The 26,248-nt window shown below is 34.1% G+C and overlaps 1 protein-coding gene across 2 annotated transcripts in view; it reads right to left on the minus strand.

Annotated features, from left to right (window-relative positions):
- Positions 1-3,380: 3,380 nt before the first annotated feature.
- Positions 3,381-26,248, minus strand: part of LOC128991847 (innexin shaking-B-like) — a 72,557-nt gene continuing 49,689 nt past the window's right edge. For both annotated transcript variants that reach the window (XM_054415063.1, XM_054415064.1), the window contains exons 2-6: positions 14,270-14,489; positions 13,406-13,529; positions 12,478-12,642; positions 11,174-11,437; positions 3,381-3,910 (exon numbers count right to left, since the gene is read on the minus strand). In XM_054415063.1, coding sequence (XP_054271038.1) covers positions 11,212-11,437; positions 12,478-12,642; positions 13,406-13,529; positions 14,270-14,489 — 735 coding nt within the window. In that variant the 3' untranslated portion in view covers positions 3,381-3,910; positions 11,174-11,211. The remainder of the gene's footprint in view (positions 3,911-11,173; positions 11,438-12,477; positions 12,643-13,405; positions 13,530-14,269; positions 14,490-26,248) is intronic.

The raw sequence follows: 26,248 nt of genomic DNA on the forward strand, positions 1-26,248 counted from the left end.
AACTTTATAAAATTCTCATCAACCAATTAAGATAGTCATATATGAAGTAATGAAGTGTACAAATAAATCTATTGATTCTTACCATTATGAAAAATAAAATAAAAAGAACACAACAGTTTTAACCCGCCATAAACCAAACACGATGATTTTTTTTTAGAATTTGAGTTCATGAAAAGTAAAAAATACCCCCGCCGCAGCAAACCTGCCGACTAAGCGAATTTCCATTTGTCTGAATTGATTTTCAGTTAAATATATTTTAATAACATTAGGTTTAACGAGTACCTAGGTTTGCTGCTACAAGGAAACTAATAAAGTGTGTTTTTGAGTAAAATATTGATAGCTTAGTACAAAATAAATAAATTTGCCAAGTTTGATCAAAATATATTCATAAACAAGCAAACTACAACATTTGACAATATTCTCCATAAGAATAACATGGGAATTTTAAATTTACAATTTTTTTAATTTTCTCCGTTACTAATAATCGAACAAAAATACTTTTATATACTAAATTATTTGTTTTTTTAAGCTCTTTAAAAAGGTCTAAAGAGAAATTGGGAAATTTTGTGTTTTGAGGGTCAAAAGTGAGAAAAACCAATTTTTACCCCATAAAACCCCCCGTAGAGCCCCGTTCCCATGGTCCGATCGTGCTGGTTCGCGAACTCATTCAAGTTTATCCCGCTTTACACCTTTAAACCAAATTTCATCAAAATCGGACAAAAATTACTCAAGTTATCGCGTTCACGGACGTATATATATATATATATATATATAAGTCTATATATATATATACATATATAAAAATTTGAACGAATAGTGTTTTTGGCCTCTGGGGACATCAAAATGAAAAAGTAAATCGGTCCCGGGTCTAGGTCTTACCGTGCCACCTACGGTAATAGCTACTTCCCTATAGGGAAATTCGCTAAAACTTATCCTTTTTGATTTTTTATTGTTCAAGCATCATGTTTAGAAATATTTACATTCGTTTTTTGGGTTTTTAAACAACTTCCTTTGATATTAATAATCAAATGAATACTGTATGAGTTCTTTTATTCATATTTATTTAGTGACAGACGATAATTGATAAACAAAGTGAAAATGTGTCCATGTCTACTGACTTCCTATTACGTGAACTACTTTTTATTTGTTAAAATATGTCAAATCCAAAACATATAATAATACAATCGCATAAACATCCCAACATATAACGTAACGACCTTATCCTGTGTGATACAGCGCAACGGATGGTCCGATCCCGGGATTTAGTTTGTTATCAGATTTCATTTCAACACCGGTTATTGCAACAAATCACCACTGTTTCTGGTTGTTTAACTTATCTCTGTTTGCATTGTTGTCATGGTGGAATGTCAGTTTGAAATCTTTGAAAGCGTGTTACAATTATCAGATGTTGGTGTCATATTTGTTTATAGTTGAAACCCTTTTCATTTCGACTATGAACAGATACGCTGAATGCAATGGAAAAATATCGTTTCCTACAGTCACCCGACAAAGTGGGCTTCCTGCTTCCTTGCACTGAGCATAGTACAGTAAGCTGCTAATTGCTGCATTTACTTATTTTGCCGCACACTTTTTACTTCGTCGCACAGTTTCTACTTTGCACACCAGTATTCCAACCAAATAACACAAAGCGTGCTTTTATTATGCACGTAATCCGTGTACTCTTGCAAATAGGTTGGCAACACTTAAAGATTCCACGAATACGATCAGTTGATGCAGATTGAAATAATATATAGATATTTTTCTGTATTTTTAGTGAAATGCTACAAAAGAGTGTTTATCTGCAGCAAACGCAAGGTTTTAAAAGGTTGTAAAAAATTTTACAATATTTTAGGAATTATTGGAATATTCTCAAGTTACTAATTATTTTCTATAGTATCAAAAATGTTCAATAACTTTGACCTTAAAATGTTTGTAGGTTAGCTGCATTGTGTTGTTTTTGTATGTAGGTTAGCAGGGTGGATTGATACTGCCTGGTGCTAGAGTGAGGGGTTGTTTTATCAATTATTTTACAGGTGCTGCATGCTAAAGTATCCATCGTTCAACTGTATTTATCTCTGGCTGCTATATACGGGGTTAGTAAAAAGTCTGGAGACCCCCTGTTAATTTTTTTTCGGCCCATAGTAGAAAAACTAAACTCGGCACACCTTTTTGGCATGTTATGAGGTACTATTTGGGCATAACCGCCACTTGGTGTTTTCCCAAAAATGGGAGATTTTGGAGAAAACCCCCTCATTGTTGGTTTTCTTTTACCAGGACCTTCAAAATATGGGGTCACTCGATGGGTCTTACTATTTGAATTTTTCAGTTTTCTCCAAAATCCCCCATTTTTGGGAAAACACCAAGTGGTGGTTATGCTCAAAAAGTACTTCATAGCATGCCATAAAGGGGTGCCGAGTTGAATTTTTCTAGTATGGGCCATTAAAAAATTAACAGGGGGTCTCCAGGCTTTTTACTGACCCTGTATATGTTATCTAATTGGAATGTATTAGTTGGTACCAGTCATTCAGTTTTATACTTTAAATAAGGGTTTAGTAGTTATTTAGAGACTAAAAACCTTTGGTAAGAACGATTTATGATATACGCGTAAGCTAAAATTCAATTAATGACATCCATTTTATTTGACTTTGTTTTATGCCATACGAATAATTAAAATTAATATGATTACCTGGTCTCCGTAGAATCTCCATCCGTTGATATATGTGATCATTTGAGTATTATCTTCAGGCTCAGTATTTACTCTTCGTGAAACCAAAAGCTACAGTAAATATCTTCACAGTAAAGACAATTCTTTACTGTTTCCAATTTACATGTTGATTGTTGAGGTAGTAAAGAGGCCACATAGTGTTTTGTGTCAATAAAGATTTGTATTAGGAAAAGTAACTCAACTATGAGAATATACACCAAGTAAGTCAAAAGTTGTGGACCGGTTGGGATTTTATTGGTTTTTATACTGACTCAAATACCTAAATAGTCCAACTACTTAAATAATTTTCATGATAACGGAGCCTTTTTTACTGCACCACTTGGCAGTCGCTAATACACTACTTACACTACTTATTATTCAAATCGAAACTGAATTTTACTGTCGACTTTTGTCTCAGTAAAGCATAACAAAAATCTTTGTTTTTTTTTAACTGTATTTTGGATTATTAGGCGTACTCTCAGTGTTTGTAATATGATTATATAAAGAAGCATTTATAATTTAAAATTGTGTACATGACATTTATAATAACAATAAGTTTCGAAGTAAGCTTGTAGTGATAAGTTTATACAAGTCTTGTTAGAAATGTTCAACATTTGTTGAGTTTTTTACGAACATTATTTACAGGAAGATATTGGAAATGCAAAAAGGGCTTACAAAAAACAACACTATTTGATATATTTCAATTAAATTACAAAACAGGCAACGCTGTAACAATGTATAACAGTACAACTTGGTCTTTAATGTTCTGACTCACAAGAATCAAGTTTCTCCAATTGCTTCATAAGGCAGTGTTCTATTTGAAGTGCTCGTTGCAATGCGCGATTAGAGTATGGAATATGGTTTGTCCGGGTTTCTTGAATTATTTCTCTCCTTATCATTAATCACTGGCTCCTTATCCACGTACAGAGATCCCAAATTGACTAGATGTACTTTCCATGGACAAAATAGCAGGTCAAAGTTCTTCGATGATTAGAGAATTAGAGAACGAAGAGCATTGCACTTCTGGACCAAGTCCTTTGATTGGTCCTTTTACGGTGTGTCTTTAGATGTTCCTAGACAACGAAGATGTCTTGGCGTCCCTCGTCTACCAAAGGGAAGTTCTCCTCGCTCCGGAAGTCTTTCTTGGTGACTGCCCTCCACTCAGACAGTGGCGAAGACCCGCGGGGTTCCAGCGTACGGCATCGCCTGGAAAACACATCAATTATTTTGTGGTTCGCTATCAAATTATCTTAAATGACACTATAAAAAAAAATACGTGACACATTGCTTACACTTGTCTAAAACTGTTTTGCTGTCAAATGAACTGTACCTCTCGAAAAATGAAGCCACAATGAGCTAATATAATCTAAACATATTAATGCTCTGTATTTTGTATTTTCCTAAAAATTCATCACAATCGTGGTGGAACATCCTTGTTCCTTACTTTAAAAATCACCCCCCTTCAACATGTTGGATCTAAATTAATCTTGAAGATAAAACTATCAAAAAATTCTAAATAAACGTCTTAAATGTGTGGGCCTACGAGGTGAATTTAAAATCCGTTCTGTTTAATTATATTTTAAATAAACTGGGTATGTTACAAATTATTTAGTTTTGTTTCGGATTTAATAGATTTTTCTGTCATAAACTTATAACTAGACCAAATCAATCAAACAGTATTAGTTAAATTATTTTCCCCAGAATTACATATGAGGTCATATACTGTTTATTATATAGTAGTGATTCTTTTTTTTAAGAACGAAGCAGTTGGCAGCCTGTATGTGGATTCCACGATACGGTCGGGCTCAATTTTTCGCAGAGTTGCCAACTTTACCTAGCCACTTGTCATCCTCAACTAGAGGTTATTATTGTTCCACGCCGCCATTTGTCATTCCCCCCAAAATTAATCTTTTTTTTAGCTAAAAACTTAAAATATTATTAATAAGCTTATAAATTGAACCACTTTGTCAGTTTTTTAAATCTTTCTGTAATCTAAAAATGTGTCATAAAAATAACGGTTACTAACAATATATGTATTTACAATAATCTTATTAAATTGACTACCATTTGTATATTTGATACGTTTCCAACACATTAGCCTACAGAAAATGTATATTAACTAGCTTGTGTTTACTATATTATATGAATTGTATACTCAATGTATTCAGGGTAACTAATGCTTAACGTAATCTAAACTTTCCATACTACTATACAATTTTGTAAATATTATTTAAAACTGCAACTGAAAGAGGAATGGCTATAGTTTAAAAATAAACAAATAATGTGCTAAATTATTCATCAATAAGATATTTATTTTAGATTCATAACATGAGCTTGATAAAAATCACCAAGCACTAAAGACAAGTATTATTAACTGTAAAAGAAAATATTGTGTGAATCCCTTACTTTAAATAATTATCATAGAAAACTCCTTTGCCGATAAACCTAAATTATAACTTGATACATTCATCTATGATTACCACTTGACTTTAACATCTTTATTATCTTCTTCTATTAACCACTAATAAAATAATTACAGTGATTAGATAAATCCTTTATAACCTTTCCTGCACATAGTTGGCAAAATTGTCATTTTTAAATGCTGAAACCACTTCAAACTTAGCAAAAAAAAATAACTTTAGCAGATTCGAATGTCTTTATTTAGTATGCGTACAGTTAAATAAAGTGCAAAATATTTTAGTTTTATAATATAACGAAAATAATTAAATAATAATATAATTACTATTTCATTCAATATGTTGACTTTTTTCGGACATCCAAATTTCAAAATTATTTGCTTAATCATCTACTTTAAAACTAAAAAATCGTGTAACGATTCAATAAAAGATCCCGGTCTGCTAACGCAGGTTATTAGTAGTAGTAACTTTAGTAACCCAAGGTTACTATAGGTTTGTATAAACGTAGGTCAGTATCTTTGAACAGTTTCACAAGACAAGGCCCAGATGGCTTCTATAGTTTACTGGCCCAATAAGCGACCCATTTACGCTCGTTTCCTATTGGCTCAGTATATTTGTTGTTCTGCCCCACTACAACATTTTAATTAGCCTTGTGCTAAATTACAGGTCATTCTTTGTTAGCCGTTGCGGTAAAGCATTGCATTGTTCAAAGATAGTTTATACAGGCTGGCTAAGTGTGTTGCTATTTACTTCTAAGATTCTTATTTTAGTGTGAATTGAAGATAATTTAATATATTAGCTTTACCATTGCTTATCATGCAGACAAACTTTAACAAAAACATGCAAAAATGAGAACTAATTATGACTACTTAATTGCCTAAGTAAATAGCAATATTTTTGCAAATTGACATTTGTTGTGACCATGATACACAAAAGTCTCTTTTAAACTAAGATCTCCCCTGTCTCAGTATCAACACATTCCGTTTCGGATGTATCCTAGGCAAACTTGGGAAGCTGTAAAAATGATCTACTACATTTACGTTCCTTGGACCAAGAACTCACACCATATTTCATATCTCACAGTTTCTTTCCCAGAATCCATTTGTTTTATTGCCTTAGACCGACTAAGATTGTTTTGGAACATTTAACTTAGCCACAACCTTCGCACTTCCCTGTCATTGTTTTGTCTTCGTATATTTTATGCTGATTTATACATTTGAAAAATACAAAGTATTCGGTGAAGAACAACACACATTAAACTCAAATGAACTGTTATATATAGAAAACCATTTGACTATTTAGTATCCAATAGTGAATATTAAACATTTAAATGCGATTTTTATTTAATTGCCAAATATTACCGGGTAAAAAATATTATTGCCAAATTTGTTAACAAAATTTATGCAACAGACTATTTAGATTAATAAGTTGTTCACTGGTGTAATGCAATACATTTAGATTACTTAAATGCGTAGCCTACTAATTGATTTGTATGCAGTTTTGGATAACATTCCTAATGATATCTAACTCACGTGCTACTTGATACCCTGGTCATTTTTATATAACCTATCTACCTGGTGTACAGGTTTGTATTATTGGTTTACAATCCAATGTCATTTATAACTTATTTCGATTCATTTAAGTTGTTTCTTTTTTTTTGTTCAATGATAGTGTTATAAATCACGACTGAATTTTCAGACTTCTATTTGTTTAAAGTAACCAAAGTAAGTGTCTACACCTTCAACAGATGTTATCTTTGGATCAGCAAGAATAGTACGATAGGTGAACTTTACCAAGGCATTTGCCAGAAGGGCGTATAATGAGGCCCGATGCCACACTAATAAAAACAAGTTTGATGGCTCGAACAGCGTGATTGTTTGATTCTATTACAGCGCAGCTAAATCAAAGGGTTGTTTTATTTAGATTGGCCACTGGAGAGACCAGCTTCAAACAGCAAGCGGGCGCCGAGCCAGCCAGCACAATACAAATAACCGGTGCCTTACACTCTTACACTAGAATCTTACACTCAGAATTCTACACCATCTTCCGGTCTTCATATTACTCAGCACAAAACCACCTATGAGTCCAAGAAGGTACTCTTGTATGATATCGGCTTCAGGGATTTGGTTGTCAAAAAAAGCTAGGACGCTCTTTTCAAACGTATGAGAGTTTCTGTCAGGACATTTTTGATACTTTGGGTTCGAATGACAGAACTGGTTTAAAACGTTTACCATTAAAAGTGGGTCAAAGAGCGTTTATCGGGAAAAACAAGCGAAACAATCAAAAGGTTGCCGATTTGGTCCTAGAGAAAAGTCAGTAGCTTTTTTTATGGTTCGAAACTGGACCCAGCTGTTCCTGAGCTTGAAATGAATTATCCTGACTCGTGAAACAGACCATCTTACAGCATTCTACCATTCTACACTCATCTTCACTACTCATATTGGAGTTAAAATACGCACCTACGTGGCATCCCTATTTCAATTCATAATTATAATAATAATGATAGTTCTTCGGGGAAATGCATCATTTAGGTATATCCTAAATCAGTAACAATCGTTGATAATCTTTCACATAAAAATTACTTATTATTATAACTACGTTTTTTTTTCACATATCCTCATACTAAGCTTACGCATTGATAAGGAATTGTGGATTTGTTTATAGACACTTAAAAAAACAAAGCATTTTACGAGAAAACTGTTTTAGAGGTATGCGATCATAAAACGAAAGATATTACAAACACTACTTTTTATTGTAATCTCGAAGCAATATTTACCTACCTAAAATACCGTAAGGTCGTGATACGAAACAGCCTACGGAAGGTCAAACACTCGAGCGTAATAGACCAGAAGTAAACAATATTAGGAGTGTTGAGCTAACGCAGACATGCGTAAGTTCACATACTTCGTTGATTACTTCAACTTCCTGTGATGGACTTTGTTAGCCAGCGATTAAGAAACTAGTATTGGAAAATCATTAAAAAAGGTACGCTTAATTTTTATAACTACTACATTAACATTTTTAAATGCTATTAGATATATTTAAACGTGGTAAATGTATGCAATATAAGTGTAAATATATCACACATTTAAGGAAGACATCTTTTATTGATTTATAATTTATGTTTTTTTAATATTATATTTAGAATTTTTATTTATTTATATACAGTTTTTATATTAAGAGAGACCAATTGCCTCCTTTTTTAACCGTTCCAAACCAAATTTTGATTTATAAACTAGTGTACAGTAATTACTTTTCGATAAACCAAAAAAAAGTATTTATTGAAATGTATTGAAACTACATTTTATTACTTTTGTCTATCAAAGCATTTTGCTAAAAATATTCTAGTTACAATCAGTATTTAATACCTGATTGATTCTTTCCTCTTGATTCTACATTCAAAAGTATACGAACCTATAAACTATTCTTTGTCATTGTGATCCCATACAAATGTTACCTATTTCCGAATTTGTAAGTACGGTACACAGCATTATAGAAAGTGCAATGTCAATACCAGTGTTAGGTTTTATTATAAAGAAGCCTGGACAAGACAAAACACTTGGTTTTATTGACAACTCACTGGCTTTGGCAGCATTTAGTCTGTATTCATTCAATCATGAAACATTCTGACAGATACCTTCAATAAAATGGTTTCCTTATTCTCTGGAAAACAAAACAGCAGTAAATATTGATTATTTTACTCGTGCAATGTTCGGATTTGCATTTACAATCAGTTTTTCTTCTTTCGTGTGTTTTTATGTTTATTTCTATATTTTGTGGCTGGTTAATATGGTTGAACTGAGACAGTAGTGACACTTGGTGGTTTATTTTTACAGTGTCGTTAGTATTTTATCCATGCAATATTCTTAAGTATTTAAATTGACAATGAAGTTTAAACAACTACTTCTAATTTTATACCTCGTAATCTTTGGGGGTTTCTCTGAAAAGATTTGTTATGGTTTTCCCGCGAGCTCAGCTTAGATAGCATAGCATGTAAGAATGTTAACAAAACTGGTATAAGCTTATTACAGTAATTTTTGTGATACATTTTTTAAATTTTTTATTAAAAAATCACATTCCTTTTTATGTTCCAGACTTAACTTGGGCAACACAAACACTTTCAAAAAAAATTTAAATTCCTAAACTACATCAATTTAAATGTAATATAAATTCTGGATCTCCAATAATATCCCTACTCAACAGTCTTATTATAAAGAAAATTCGCCAAAGGATTTATATCATTGGCTTTGCTTGGAGGTGATAGATTCGACTATTCGCCTGATTTACAAGACGATAAAATACCACTGACAGACAAACTGTAGGCCTCTACTTGAGATCTGATTTAGAACCGAGTCTCCAATGTCCAGAAGCTACTAAATCAGCTGTTAATATGTTGCGGTAAATAACCACAGCTGGAGTTGAGTTTGATATATTCCATCTCGCGTGTAAACCGCGGGAGAAAATAGTTCCTGAGATGGCCGCTACAATGGACAGCGCTGCGGATGGTTCCGTCCAATACAGAGAGATAGCGCTGAGAGTGGATCAGTAAATATATGAAGAGTAAATCGTTATAGTGTACAGTGCTCGTGTGTAAAAAAAGTAACCATTGAATACGGTAGTTCTGTTATTTGTGCAACTAGTGATACTTGTTCAAACGAGAGAAAAATGTTTACGCACAAGACTTGTCAAGTGTGTAAATTTTATCGAGTTAAAAAAAAACTAATCACTTTAACACTTGGCCATTTTTTTATGTCACAACGGCAAAAATATTGTGTTCAAACAAACGTACTTGCAACATTGAGGTTAGAATGTTTGGTGACTGAGCTGCATTATTGAAGCAACGTGGTATATTGTTCATCGTCGATTTCAAATTCTCTATTACATACTTAATCATCTTTATAAATTAATAATTACTCGCCTGTTGAAGCAAAGAATCGTTCATTCTGTTTAATTTTTACACTGTCCATGTAACAATTATGTTATTTTCATACAACCTATTTCCTGTTGATCATTATTCGTAAATATATATAGTGTTATATGTGTCCGTGAACGCGATAACTCGAGTATTATTTGCCCGATTATGGTGAAATTTGGTTCAAAGGTGTAAGGCGGGATAAACTTGAATGAATTCACCAACCAACATGATCGGATCATGGGAACGGGGTTTTACGGGGGGATTTTGTGCGGTAAAAATTGGGTTTTCTCATTTTTGACCCTCAGAACTCAAAAATTTCCCAATTTCTCTCTAGTCCTTTTTAAAGAGCTTAAAAATCAAACAATTTAGTATATCAAATTGTTTTTGTACGGTTATTGGTACCGGTAACGGAGAAAATAAAAAAAAAATGTTAATTTAAAATTGCCATGTTATTCTTATGGAGAATGTTATAAAATGTTGTACAGTAGTCTGCTTGTTTATGGAAGATATTTTGATCAAACGTGGCAAATTTATTGATTTTATACTAAGCTATTAATATTTTACTAAAAACCACACTTTATTACTTTCTTTGGAGCAGCAAACCTAGGTACTCGTTAAACCTAATGTTATTTAAATAGATTTAATTCAAAATCAATTAAGAAAAATGGTAACTCACTTAGTTGGCAGGTTTACTACGGCGGGAGTATTGTTTTCAGAGATACTCTGGCCTTTTGAGGAATGAATATACTTAGTTTTTTTCCCCTTAGAATACTTGATAATGGGAAAAAATATATTTTTGGCCGCATTTAAGACATTTCCTCCGTACACACGGACCTCAGGCCTATGCAGGTAATCAAGAATAAAGAATGATGGTGGAACGTATCAAGTAAACAAGAGTGTGTTGAGCCGATACAGTAAAAAACCCAACTGTCTTTTGACCTGTAAATTTTACTGGTAGCACAGGGGTACGAATTAACGATTTCCTGCCTTGGATTTGGAGTCCGTCACATTACCGACTCACCAAATTCTAGGTCCCTCACCAATACTCGGTTAATTATGGTAAATAATCAACTATATGATTTTGCACCATAATTTTACCAATGTCCCCATAATTTGTCCCATAATGCTGATAGTTACCTGGTCGCCGGCGCCACGACGGAGGGCCGGGCCGTATGTTACGCCTCCTGCAGCTCCGGCTTGCTATGGCCCAACCTCGCAGCCAACTCGTGCATGACGTCACGGAATATGATGGCGTCGATGTTCTCACCCAGCATGTAGAAGAGAAACCAATCTCCCATCTTGGACCTCCGGACGATGGCGTCAATGGCCTCTCTCCGGATCAGCCTAAACCTCAGCCGCAGCAGGTACACCCGCATACGGGGGCTCATGATGATTATTATCCTGGAAAATTATGATTCTTGATGTAGAAAGAATTCTGTTAGGCCTTGAACTTATTGAAACATGTATATTCTTTGACTAATTATAGAACTTAAGTTCAAAAGCCAATGGTAGAATCGACCAATTTACACATGGTGAAGTAGTGAGAAGAGTTTTATAGTTTAAGACGTCCCATTTTGATTAATTCAAAACATATTGTAATTACTAGTTTGCTCAGCTAGACTAGTAAAAATTATAATTAATTGATAAATTTTGTATGTTTACTCGGCTGATACGAGTAAGCCTAATCGTACTCAATTTAATGATTGACAAAGAATTAAATTAGTGTGTCCGTTTGACACTGCATAGCACATGCTACCGAGAAAGGATTTAAATTGTTTCTTGACGTTCCAGACCAGAGAGCTTACACCCTCCTGAACTGAGGCTCTCCTAGGACTATGTCCTCTTAAACCAATTCAAAAGTATCGAGGTATGATGAGGACTTTAATGGATGAATAGGAGTATTGAAAATGTAAATGGCCAGTGGGACGTGTTTAATAGAAGGCAGTTGAGTGTGATGGTACTCTTGGATTGAAATTATGAAGCAAATATAAGTGAATGGATATGAAGCGAAGAAGGCATTACCATTAAGGCACTAAAAACAATTCAAACTGCACATAATGTCCATTATAAACACTGTACATGATTGGAAACCATTAACACACTCATCACATTATTCTAAGTAGTATCATGGTAAAGAAATGTGATTTTCCTTAATATTATTCTTTGGGTACAACTTTCGTAACACATACAAGTAATATCAAATTTCAAAGAGTCTGAGCTACGTGCATTTTAAATAAAATAAATACAGAAGATTTCAGGGAAAACGGTCGAACCCGGATGTATCTTTTCCTACATAAGCCAGATATTAAACCCGCCTCATTGTACGCCAGGCTAGTAACAAACCCAACAGCAACTTTTGCTTGAATTAAGACACAAACTGAGAGAATATTTTGATTAACGATCATAATCTACAGTATAGTTTACATCGAAGTCTACCACACCTGTAAACTATGACACCCGACGTGAGAATGCCCAGGAGTAGGAACCAGAACCATAGGAACACGTAGATCTTCTCGTTGACTACGTTGAGAGGCAAGATACACACTGCGTCATGGCGTTCCACCTCTCCAGACACACCGAACTTGTAGAAAGTACACTTGGTCATCCTGTAAACACAGAAGGATTAGATAATAGATATTACATAGGATATATGGTTTGAGACCAGACGATTGCTTTTGTTATCTTTGCAAAAATTTTGCTTTGTCTTAAGATCATCACATACATCAGTAAAAATCCGTTTAACACAATATTGAAATAAGTTTGGGAGATTAAATTGATAACTCGTAGATTAGAGTACGAAAAACATTGAACGTTCGATCTTAGTTTATATTTGTCATAAGAGTTTGACTGATACACTTGTGAATAATAAGGCATGTACATTCTATATCTCAGTCCAGTCTACAATTTCAGTTAACTAAAGAAATATATCCTGGCGTCCTTGGCACAATAGAATTAGGTAATAAGGCAAAAACTGTACCATTAATGCAAATTAGTAGTCTAAATAAATTAAAAAAACAATATATTTTTTTATAAAACTACAAAGGAGATTTGTGGAAACTGGATCCAAAAAAAGCAAATGGTGTAGACAAATAATTTTAAGGAAAGTGTCATATAATCTGTTCGCGCAAATTTATTTATAACTTATCGTTTTCTTCTACATACAAAGATAATTAAATAAAAAAGATAATATTACAAAAAGTACATGTTAAACTAAGTTTTTCTTTTATAACCAAACCAGACTAATAGTGTGATCGCTCTAAGCTCACTAACACTAGTATACAAGTCATGGAGATCTAAGTGTGCAAATAATTATTCTTCGGAAACAGAAGCAATTGATTTCGAACCGAGGACAAAGATGAGGTAACATACCTCGGGAAGATGAAGATCATTGGATCTATCCTCTCCTCTTGGTCGCTCTCCATGAAGGTGACAACGTCGATGCCAAATGTTAGGAATGCACCGTCGAAAAATTTGTTCATGAGGAACATTTGGCCTGCACAAAGACATGTTTAAATTTGGCCTGCACAAAAAGTCTTTTGCTTTAATATTAGCCATTAACAATAATTTAAATACAAATTGGTATAACAGAATATCAATTATGCATACTTTATGGAGATTTTTTGTTAAAAAATCGTGGTTTTTCGATCTGACTAGATATAAGGTAGGGAAATGTATTGCTGCCAACTGACGTGTATGACGTCAGACGTCAGGGTCTTTGCCAACTATTACACTGTTTCATAAGGAGACCCATCTGGACATGTAAAAATGTAACAATATGTTATTTCATTTAATAGCTATATGTCATCTTAAAGCACTTGTGTCGAAACATGTCCTAAAATCACCATCCAGAATTTTGAGCTTAACGATATAAGTAATGGTCTTACAATAATTATGTCCAGCTCAGGGGCTCAACAATGAATTTTAATAAAATGTATAAACGTATAACTATGGCAGTGAATAATAATATTTACAGTTTGATTTTTTATTTTGAATATTAGCAAAACGAATTGTGGAACCCAAAGTGCATTGTAATATAAAATTCTCATTTTTATCAGTGACGAGTAAATCTCCACTTAAATAAAACTTTGAAAATCTGTTTAACAAAAACAAACGTGATAACAAATTTGATTTTCCAGATGGTTTGGATTACCTATGCTGTTTTTTTCATCACACTATATACAACTTATAACCAAACCAAATGAAATGTCACTCTCTAAACGATTTGTTACTGACCAATGACGTTGCCGAAGCTGAGCAGCTCACACAGGTAGTACCTATAGCACCACCAGTTGTGGTACCTCAGGTTCTCCCATAGATAATCCAACAGTAGCTTCTTCTTTTGCTTCTTCTCCACCTCGGAGCAGATGCCTATGTCTAGATCCATCATAAGAGCATGGATCTTTCCACCTTCCCAGTGCTTCCACAGCCATCGCGGGGTGTAGAACAGCACCGCCTGGAACAGGAGAGGCGTTTTAAATTGGGTAAATGACGGTCAACTGACTTGACAACCTAGCAGTATGACGGTCAACTGACTTGACGACCAAGTAGTATGTCGGTCAACTGGCTTGACGACCTAGTAGTATGACGGTCAACTGGCTTGACGACCTAGTAGTATGACTATCAACTGACTTGACGACCTAGTAGTATGACGGTCAACTGGCTTGACGACCTAGTAGCATGGTGGTCAACTGGCTTGACGACCTAGTAGTATGACGCTCAACTGGCTTGACGCCCTAGTAGTATGATGGTAAACTGGCTTGACGATCTAGTTGTATATAGATAAAATAATAACTTCCAAAGTTGCTAACCTAGAAGCATTGGCTTTTGCTACAATATTTGTTGCAATCCGTCTGAACTACATTTATTTGAAAACTGACACTTAAGTTCAGTCAAGTCTTAAGAAAACCCGAAAAAGTCGCTACCCTAGTTTCAAGATCTTTAATTATATTATATTTAACTTTGTTGTTGTTGGTAAGACCATAATGGTAGGGATATGAAGATGAATTAAAACATCCCCGCGACGATGCATCACAAGGTGGAGAAATGTAGAGGGGATACTCAAATACCTATCCTACTGGAACGCAGGCAACAACAAGAGAACTAAATCAAATATAATATACATACCTGTAATTTGATATGGATAAGATGTTGACTTTTTTGTTATTTTTGGCCTGGTGACAGACGTATTGCACGTAAAATCATGATTCTCACTAAAAGATTTCCCAACTGCTTTGGAACACTAAAGCGTTCCACTATCAGCGTAACTAAAAAAGCGTAACTTTCAGTCTATATTCAACTCATAAACCATAGCACGATTTTCAACATAGATTTTTAGGTCGCTCCTTTTTAATTGGGTCAAGTACGACTTAGCACGAATATAAAACATTGGAATAGAGCTCAGGTGAGCCTAGGCGAGTTGTAAAACCGTCAATATTGAGTTACTGTTACTGTTGCTATTGGCATCGACGCCGTACCCGTGTCCCGTAGGTTGGGACGCATCTTCCAACAATAGACCCTGCCATAGACAATACCACCAGGCTTGTTGTATCGTCTCAGAATTCTTATAGCTTTACTGGTCAAATAGGCTATCTTGTTCAAGTTCGAGGTGATTCCGTAGTACCGTACCTTTGTAATTCGTAGTACATCATTAAACTTCAGAGTAACGGAATAATAAGTGACGTTTTAGCCTTTAAATAGTCGATAATCTTAAAATTTTTTGATAATCGTAATAATTTTTCAGTTTGGAGCGTCTTTGAGATGTACAGATTTACCCTATAAAAGAGAGTTCGTTATAGACCCATTGGAGGTGCTATGTTAAGAGATAAATTAATTGAAGCTAATACATCTAGACAAAAAGTCACCTGTTTGATCCCTAGAAAATAAAGTAGTTTTTTTGGCATCGAAGCTAATCATTTGAAGCCACAGTTGTCTTAAATCATTAAGCTTTAATAATTACCTTAATTACCTTAATTACTGTACCTCCTTCTTCACCGAGACCAGCAGAGCCGGATAGGTTGCGTTAATTTTCTTTTTATGATTTACACTATATACATAAAAACTTCCATAGATTGAAGTATAAACTGTATTAAAAGTACTTTGGCGGTGGATGATTTTGCCGCAGGCTTATTGACTTAAAGTTTCTCATCAAAATAGTCTTGTAGGCTGTAGTATGGTTTCTCCCTCAACAAGTTTTTCAGGGCTGCACGAAAGGTCGTTTCCCCTTGGTTTTTGATTGACGTAGGCAGATGGTTGTAAATCTTCAGGGCAAGCGTTGGGAAAGAGTTTTTGGTTTTAGACAGCCGGCAGAAAGGTATGTCCAGGTCGGAGCGATGTCTTGTACCATGGCTATGAACAGTATTTCTCGTAGGGAATTTATGTAGGTTTGCCTTCACATGGTCGGCTGACAAAAAAAATTAACGACTGACAATAGTTAAAATACCGGTGCTGACAAACAGAGGTTTGCAATGGTCATTTCTTTTACTAGAAGTTAAAATACGTACTGCTTTCTTCTGCAATTTGAGAATTTCAAGACATTATGGTGCATGGCCCCAGAGAAGGAGACCATAGCTTAAGATACTATGGAACAGAGCGTGGTACACAATAATCAAATAAGGTTTACTGACAAGCCTAGTCAACTTCCGAAGTAGATGGACCACCCTGGACAGTCTTTTACCAACTGATTGAATGTGTTTATCCCAAGCAAGTTTTGGATCAATTGCAAAACCAAGAAGATTTACGTTTGGCATAAATTAATAAATTATACTGGTAGAAGCAACAGTTGATCTTAGACGTCAGCTACACAGATCCTACCCTATTCCAGACTCATCTTGCATTCCACATTCAGCTTAAAATAAGCACCTAGGTAGCGTTCCTAACTAAAAATATTAGAGGATATTTCTAAAACTCATCCTTTGTCTAGTAAGGCGCGATGTGTAATACATTCTGATTGTCTGTGGAACAATATGGTGTGATTTATGTAAGCACATCTGTTACGATTACAAAGGATAACAAAGCTACCCATGTGTCGGGCCATTAATGTGGCCAACTTTTGAATGTTTAAAACTCCCAGTTAGTATTTTGAGACGAAATACTAAAGCAAGGTTCTTTGATCAAAATGGTTTGATTCTTACTAACCAACTACTCTCTCATACTATAATTGCTAATACATTTTTTAGCGCCTCTAGCATCGGAGAGGAAAGGTCCGATCCCAGAATATTCACAAACATTGGGTTTGTACTGTTTCCCCTAAAAGATAGACATAAAAGAATAAATGTAATGGCTATTTTTCGTTTGCGTTAATACTGTAAATCACAAAGTGATCTTAGTGCGTTTTTCAAACTCAACCCATTTTCAACTGAAGCGTTCAACAAACGTAGGCCCTACTTAAATCAATTTTAGATGTATAAGTGTTACTCTTAATATAGAGTGATTTGTTGAATCTCAACACCTCATTTACTGTGAAGCACATTTGGGACAAATTTCTCGTAATGTCAATTCATTGGCTTACGTAAATGCAAATTTTAATTTGTCTTAGTATAAATTATTCAAAAGGTCAAGCTGTGCCAAATGGCTTGGGCTGACCACTACGGCTACAATACCTTGTGAGATCATTTGTGAACTGTTAAATTGAATTAATTTAACACAATCAAATTAATTCAATGTAATTTCAAACTAAATTTTAAATAAAAGTTATTTGTTATATAATAAACAAGCAGTAAGCCCGTTATACTTGTTTGTAAAGTCAGTTAAAACCTCATTTGGTTCAGAGCACTTAATGGTTTTATATAGTAAATCATAGGAGAAAAATACCCAACTTTTTTTATATTTTTTTTATTTTATTGTAAAATAAGTTAAACCGCGTTTCAGCTAATAAACAAATTTGTAAAATACAGGAATAAACTTAATCTTTATCGGGGTTCTAGTTCCCAAAAGGTTCCCAAAGTAGTGTAAATTGCTATCATCGGTATCACTACAGATATACAAACGACAAGAAATTTCGATGAGGCCTTTTTGAATTACTTACCCTATGAAGAGTAAAAATAACCAATACGAACCTAATATGAAATATAATCATAAACAAAACTATGTACTTTTGTAGATTTTGTAGTGTTTTAGATTAAAAACTACACCTTTTAATTCACACCTACTACTCTTACTTACTTATTTACTCTTCTATGAAGAATATAATTTATAGTAATTTCATTGCTCTGAAAACGGAAAATAGATTAAAAAACTTCTTGATCAGCATCGTACGTGTTATTAAAAAACCTGAGAGTATAAAAATACGTCAAATTACACTCGTAATAACATATTTACACTTAAACCGTTATTCTCACAATACGGTAAATACACATACAAGATGTTAAGTGGTGATCGATTTTGATTGTGGACACTCCAATCATCATCAGACCTGATAGGAAAATGACAAAAAATCTCAAGGCGTCTAATACGGTATACTACTGGAGGTACCGGCCAAGAAGTGTACAAGTACAACTGGAGTCAAAATGCACTTGTTCATTAATTAGTTTCACACAAAAAATACAATTGAATCCTTTAACACGCTACCCTTACAGTTGAAGTTACAGTGTTATAATTACGAAATGGTGGCCATAATGAGATTGTGTCCGTGAATCACATCTATGTCAAAAACATTTTTGGTTACCAATAACCATCGACAAATCAAAAGGAAAAACTTAAAACAAACTCATTTAAATAACGAATTAATAACCCACCCTGTTATTATATATGCCAGCTTTTATCGCAATAATTGGTAATTTGGCCAATCAAAACCAATAAACAAAGTTTATATTACAATCAACCGCTGATTAGTTTATTAATTACCACATTGTTTAGCCTGAAATGGAATACGTGGGAACATGTAATTTAATTTACCAAGCTTGTAGCAACAGTTCAATTTTAACTTTACCACTTAACATTGGTACGCCTGACGTCACCGCTTTCCGAAATAATAATCATTAAATTAGCTACGCATTACTGTGCGGAATATTGACTTTGCCGTATTCTAAATAAGTTCTGTTAAAACCCACGACATATACTTTCATCCTAATAGTACCACGCACGAACTATTATTTGAGATTGGTAAAATGAGTGAATTTATTCGTGGAACTATACTGGAAGAAAGGAAGCAAAGTTGTTAAAGATCCTATTTTTGGCATTATCCTTGGCTTATTGTGTTTTTTATAAGCCAGTGTCATTTATTAAGGTTTTTTGTAGGAGGACGGTACGTACCCTGGTCTTGTCATTGACGACGACCTGATGTCATCATTAATTGATAGCCCAGTGACATCTGGATCTGGTCATGTCTTTGCTTGGAATCGAACCAGCAAACTTCAGATTTTAAGGCAAGCACAATGACCACTTGGCTACCCAGAAAATTATGTTATGCTATATACACTTGAATATCGATAAGACGCACCTTTTACAAACTTCTAATACAAGTAGACCTACTCTAGTAAAAGTACTAGCTGGTTTATTTTTTTGATCTCGTAGATACTGGTCCATGAAGCTGATTAATAAAACACTTGTAATATATGCAACTAGACCTGTGAGGTATTTGTTGGCAAAAGCCGAAGTTATTGCAAGATCTCGTCCCGATGTTTATACAGGCAAATCCCAACAGAAACAAACATTTTATGACTCAACGCTCTTATCACTTACGACTCCTTGCGATATTTATGGTTTTCAGCTCTGATTCAATCACATTTAGTTATAAAATTTAAGATTTTCATTGTAGCTATATATAATATTTATATTATTTTTAGCGAATTTCCCATATAGGGAATAAGCTATTACCGTAGGTCTCATGGTAAGACCTAGACCCGGGACCGATTTACTTTTTCGTTTTGAGGTCCCCAGAGGCCAAAAACACCATCCGTTCAAATTCATATATATATATATAGACGTTTTCACAGAACTTCGGCGTCACTGGCGATTATACCATGACGTCAAAATGCTAAAAGTTTGGATCGAAAATGGTATGATTTCGTTGCGAAAATCCAGCAGTTTGAAGTCATACCTATTTGCTCATAATTGTTAACGGGATTATTAAGTCCTCGCTTACATTGCACATAATCACTAAATATAATTTTTAAATACCTATATTTTCAAGAAATATAAATATTTATTATGCTAACCTTTTTATAAGCCAATTTGTATTATTTGGTCTTGAAGACTGTTTGTACGAGCATATAATACTCAACGTACCTCCATTGTCTTTAGATTTAAAATGCTATGGTGAACGGTTATGTGTACCAATATTATCATTATTGATTATTTATTTTCTAAATGAATTGATATGTGAAGTCGTATAAGAAGGTATATGTTTTGCGACACATTTTTACCGTTTGGGGTTAATTTCTTAGCCAAGTATTGGTCTACTTAAATTTTTTTCATATTACCGTTGATTGTTCTGTTAGTTGGTGGTAACTGGAAAATGCAAGAACTTTTTTGCCGGGAAGCAAGCATTCAGAGCATGCGACTATTTGGAGGTCAAAGGGCGTTCCGTGTCATTTATTATCAGACGCTAGAAATCAGTTAAGTTAGGTTAGGTTAGTTTGGTCAGTTATTTTATGTATACAGTAAAAATATTTGGGTTATAAATACTGCTACATGTGCCTAAACTAACCTAACCTAGTAGTAACAGGACAATGCTGGAATGCTTTGCCAGAATGAAATTATTTGGAGTATAGGTTAGGTTAGGTTATTTTAGTCAGTTATTTTATGTTTTCGGCAAAAATATTAGGGTTAAAAACTGCTATATATGCCTAACCTAACCTAGTAGTAACAGGAAAATGCGAGAATGTTTTGCCGGAAAGATAGTATTTGGAGGTTAGGTTCGGTAAGTTTAGTCAGTTATTTTATGTTTCCGGCAAAACGATTAGCGTTTAAAATAGTGCTAGATAATGCCTATAAGCGAACCTAACTTAAAGAACCTAACCTAACCTAGCCTAACTAAACCAAACCAAACCTAACCTAACTGATTTGTAGCTGCTAATAATGAATGACAACTAGGCGCCTCAAAATAAGAAAATAAATAGCAAAACCTAGAAATAATTAGAACACAGATGAAACCATTGTTGTTCGATAGTAAAAGGTATTGTGAATAACATATCAAAAGTCTCCAAAAATATCTTTGGTGGAACACCCTGATTTTTCCAAAATGGCGGCCAAATCCAGTAGTTTTTTGCTTTTTATTGAAATTCTGACTTTCCAGTCAATATTGGTGAAAAGTCGTGAATACATTTTTTGTTCCTCCTGAAATTACCTTTAAAATGATACCAAATACATGTACCTACAACCAAAAATAAGCCTCGTAGAAATAATAAAATATTTCAAATAAAAATAGCTTTTATAAATTAATGTAATAGTCCAAGCAAACTAAAAAAAAAAAAAAAAAAAAAAATACAGACACAGGGATCGTATAAAAATTTGCAAGTAAACGTTTTATGGTTTTATTTTTACTGTTAGGTGTGCAGAGTGACATACCAAAAGTTGCAAAAAATCAGTCTTTGGGAAACCCGTGAAATAATGAAAAAAATGGCGGCTTTTCCCAACATTGGACAAATTTTGAAAAAGATGTGACATGCTTTTTTGAAAATTTTTGAGATATTAAGTTAGGGCCATCACCAATATTTATTGGGTAGTCAGTACTTCATTTCGATAGAAAACGGGTTTCTGGTCGCCATCTTGGATCCGCCATATTGGATTTATAAATATTTTTTAAATGTAATTATAGTGTTGTGACACATCATTATGAACTAGATTTCCACGCTGATTTCAATGATGAAATACGTTTTTAAATAATTTTTTTTCGTTTCTTAAGATATATAAAAACGAAAACTCTCCCCTATACATTACTTATGGACGTATCGTACTTTGAAAATGTGTTTAGATTATTTTTCTCCAGGTCTCATTAATGCTTGCAGTTCGTTCTAGTTTAAAAATATTCAGTGATGTAAGATCTTACATTTTAGCTATAATATATTTTAGATAGTTAAAAACAGACTAGTTAGAGACGAGTTACTTACCCCAACACAATATTAAATTAACCTTTTTTAAATCAAAAAACCATAGATTCGGTTATCGTTATTTTTCTGAAAATGTTTATGCATGTTAACTAGGATTTGTAATACGTATGGATCCAATCTTTGTCAACGCATTTTTGGTACAAACCTGTTTATGTCATTTTTCATGTTACCAATCTTTTTATTAAATCTTTTTGTCTAGCAAGATGAATCTGAATCTGGCTTATATATTTTTATAAATTTATCTTGTAACTTGCCACTCATGTATTATTGATTGTAAAAATGGTGTTTACCGTATGAATAAATAAATAAATCAGTTTTTATTAAAAGATTTATATATCGGGTTGTTAATATGTCAAGAAGTTCGTTCTGGTATCAAAGTACTCAGTAAATGTTTGGCTTTAATTTTATTGATCATTGATCATGACACCTGACAAATTTAAAACGAATCATGTAGGCCTGAACATTAATTTATTGTTATTATGAAAGTTGTCTTTAGTTGAAGACACATATCTCCCAATCTAAATAACTCCCAATAAGGAATCCATAGCTAAAATAAAAGCCAATACTTTAACGAATAGCTATGAGGAGTTTTTCCCATTTTCACTCTGCACAACACTACAAAATAAAACCATAAAAAGTTTTGTTGCAATTTTTTAAAGGCCATATCCTATATTTATCTAAATATAATTTTCAAGTTACACAGTTACAGTTACTTATAAGTGAAAATCTACGTTGAATGCACTAAAGTTGATTAAATACATAAGTTAACATTATTTGAAAAAAATTACACATACAGTTTTTTTTTATCATCACCCCGCTTTTGGCATTTACACTTACTGCCACAACTAGAGTGACGTTTTCATTGAATGGGCTTTAATGGAGAAGGTAGTGCTGGTGGCATGTGTGTCTGATAAAAGGCATATGTACATCAGTATATGTGTAATAGATAAAGGCATCAGTAAAACATCACCCCCAATCTGTTGGATCTGCTGGTGAACAATTTCCACGCCATACTTGAACATGATGGTACACCCTTAGGCTGTGATCGTTTTCAATGTGTTTATAAATTGTCAAAGTACGAAACGTCCATAAGAAATGTATGGGAGAGAGTTTTCGTTTTTATATATCTTAAAATCGAAAAAGCTATTTGAAAACGGATTTCAGCATTAAAATCAGCGTGGAAATCTAGTGCATAATAATGTGTCACATCACTATAATTACATTAAAAAATATTTATATCCAATATGGCAGATCCGATATGAAAGATCCACGATGGCGGCCCAAAAAGCATCCACTATCGAAATTAAGTACGGACCATCCAATTGATATCGGCGGTGGTCCCAAGTCAATATCTCGAAAAATGTGCAAAAAAAACATGTGGTATCTTTTATGCAAAATCTGTCCAATATTGGGAAAAGCAGCCATTTTTTTTTTATTTTTAGGGGTTTTTTCCCGTGGACTGATTTTTTGCAACTTTAGGCATGTCACTCTACGATCCCAGTGTCTGTTTTTTTTTTTTTTTTTTTTTTTTTTTAGTTTGCTTGGACTATTACATTAATTTATAAAAGCTATTTTTATTTGATTTATTTTGTTATTTCTACGAGGCCTATTTTTGGTTGTAGGTACATGTATTTGGTATCATTGTAAAGGTAATTTCAGGAGGAACAAAAAATGTATTCACGACTTTTCACCAATATTGACTGGAAAGTCAGAATTTCAATAAAAAGAAAAAAACCTACTGGATTTGGCCGCCATTTTGGAAAAATGAGGGTGTTCCACCAAAGATATTTTTGGAGACTTTTGATATGTTGTTCACAATACTTTTCACTATCAAACTATAATGGTTTCATCTGTGTTCTAATTATTTCTAGGTCAAACCATATATTCAGGGGCCTAAACGTGGAACGCCCTTTGACTTTCAATAATCAATTAGTCAATTAGTCGCCTGCTCCGAATACTTGCTTTTCCGAAAAAGTTTTTTTTTAGTTACTACTTACCAACAGAACAATCAATGAGTATGATATTTAATAAAGGCTATATCGCAACGTTGGATTTATGCATTATATAAAATTGTTCTCCTTTAAAATAAATTACAGTATGTTTATGACATCTTTACACTCCGGAATTAAAGTGTAGCATAATCAACTCAATAGCTGCAGTTTAGGTTTTAGCTTTGGAAGACCTCTGAAGCGAAAATTCATATATAATCTGCAAGAGAAAGAAGCTACAACTGATCGTAAGGAAACTTTAAAAATTGATACTTTTCGGTGTCATTGGTTGCAGTATAAGCTATAATTGTCTATAAATTATTTATGTTAACTTTAAATTGAAGGCATAACCTAAAAAACTCTATGAGTCTTGTAATGAAGAAAATAATTATTCTTTGTAGTTTAGCGAAAAGTGACGTTCAAAACACGAGTAAAATTGGGTATATACATATTCTCGACCCGATAAATCTCGCACTTCAAACAAGGTCTCAAATATGAAATGACTCATTTTCCACTCTTGTTATTAAATATACTATTCAGTGAATCATGTTCAACAAAATAAATAACTGACGTCATTGTGATGCATACAATTATAGAAGACTAACAGCATTTTGGCGTCATAATTGCACTGTGGTTTCAAAGTACTGTGAAACATTTTGAAAATTTGCAGCACGTTGGCGTCATTGATCGATTTATGCCCTATTAAGGAATTTGGATTTTATCGTAAGCAATGTGTTATCCATTCCATCATAAAACATTCTCGAGTTATTTACCATATACAAAATCCTATACTCTAAAACAAGCAAGTTGACAGACACATTTTTTTCGTACTACGATATTTGATTTTTTTGTTTAAAATGGGGTATTTGGCCACGAAAAACCTATTGGAGCTGTTCACAAGGCTGGGAAAATCAATTTACCGTCATACGGCCCTTTTAAAGTGCCCATGTTATCGTCAACACCTTTTTGTACCAATATAATTGCACTCTGTATATTATACAATCTGTATAAGCATACACGAATTTCTAAGTTTTGCGGAAAATTATAGAAATTGTACCGCATATCAGCGTCATTATTGCTATCTACCTCAATTAGACGAGTACTCTCAGCATTTTGGTGTCATTAGTTTTATTTATAACCCATACTTATTTGTTTTTAAAAATTAAATACATTTTTTAAATTAAATACAACTGCTGACTTCAATGTGCTGCGTAAATTTTACAAATCTTACAGCATTTTGGAGTCATAATTGCTCTCTGTATATTATACACACTTTTCTTATGCACACATTTATACATTATACATTTATTGTTGTCATGAGAGCCGAAGCCCCCTGACTGCATACCCGGTACCCATCCTTTAGGACATACCCGGGCCCCATGATGTAGGCCGAAGCTTACGCATCAACCTTTAGCACATCATGGGCGGATGACTTAAGGTCATCAGGCTCGCCGGCTGCCGAAGCAGACCCTTCGGAAAGAGGGTTGCCCCTCAATCCTAACCAGGGATTCCGGCTGCTTGTTTAAGCGTCACTCCACCTGGGTTCCACTAGGTCGGAACCTAGAGGTCCATAGTAGAGCGCCCCGACGCATTTAGTGCAAGCAACACTCGGGACCTATCTAATCCCTGACAGGCAGAACCCGCCATCAATAGCCAGGAGGAAGGGGACCATCAGCACGCTGACGGGGGGAACCCCAACCTCCCATTTACACCGCTGCCCGATCGAGGCCTTACCCATTGCTGGGAAACCAGAGATAACCAGAGCGATAGATCCCCAGATACCCCTGGCGGGCTCGGACCCAGCACCCGATCTACTTCGTTTGCCCGTCAGACCCAACATCACTGCCACACTAATTTTTTAAGCGTTGCGGGAAATTATAGAAATTTAACAGCGTATTAGCGTTATGATTGCTGTCTTACTCTATTAGCTTCGTGCCATATTAAAATTCTAAGCATTTTGCTGTCATTAGTTTTAATTTATAACCTATACTTACTTGTTTTTAATATAAATCGTTCAATAAATCTATAAACGTATGTCTATGGTTCATATTCTACGAATAAACTAAATACAACTGCTGACTTCAATGTGCTGCATAAAATTCAATAAACTTACAGCACTTCGGCGTCGTCAATGCTCTCCGATTTCGAAGTGCTGCGTAAATTTTACAAATCTTACA

The sequence above is a fragment of the Macrosteles quadrilineatus genome, unplaced genomic scaffold (genome assembly GCF_028750875.1).
Source record: "Macrosteles quadrilineatus isolate MER2022 unplaced genomic scaffold, UCM_ALF_1.0 Scaffold_4__1_contigs__length_99947679, whole genome shotgun sequence".
NCBI classification, from domain to species: domain Eukaryota; kingdom Metazoa; phylum Arthropoda; class Insecta; order Hemiptera; family Cicadellidae; genus Macrosteles; species Macrosteles quadrilineatus.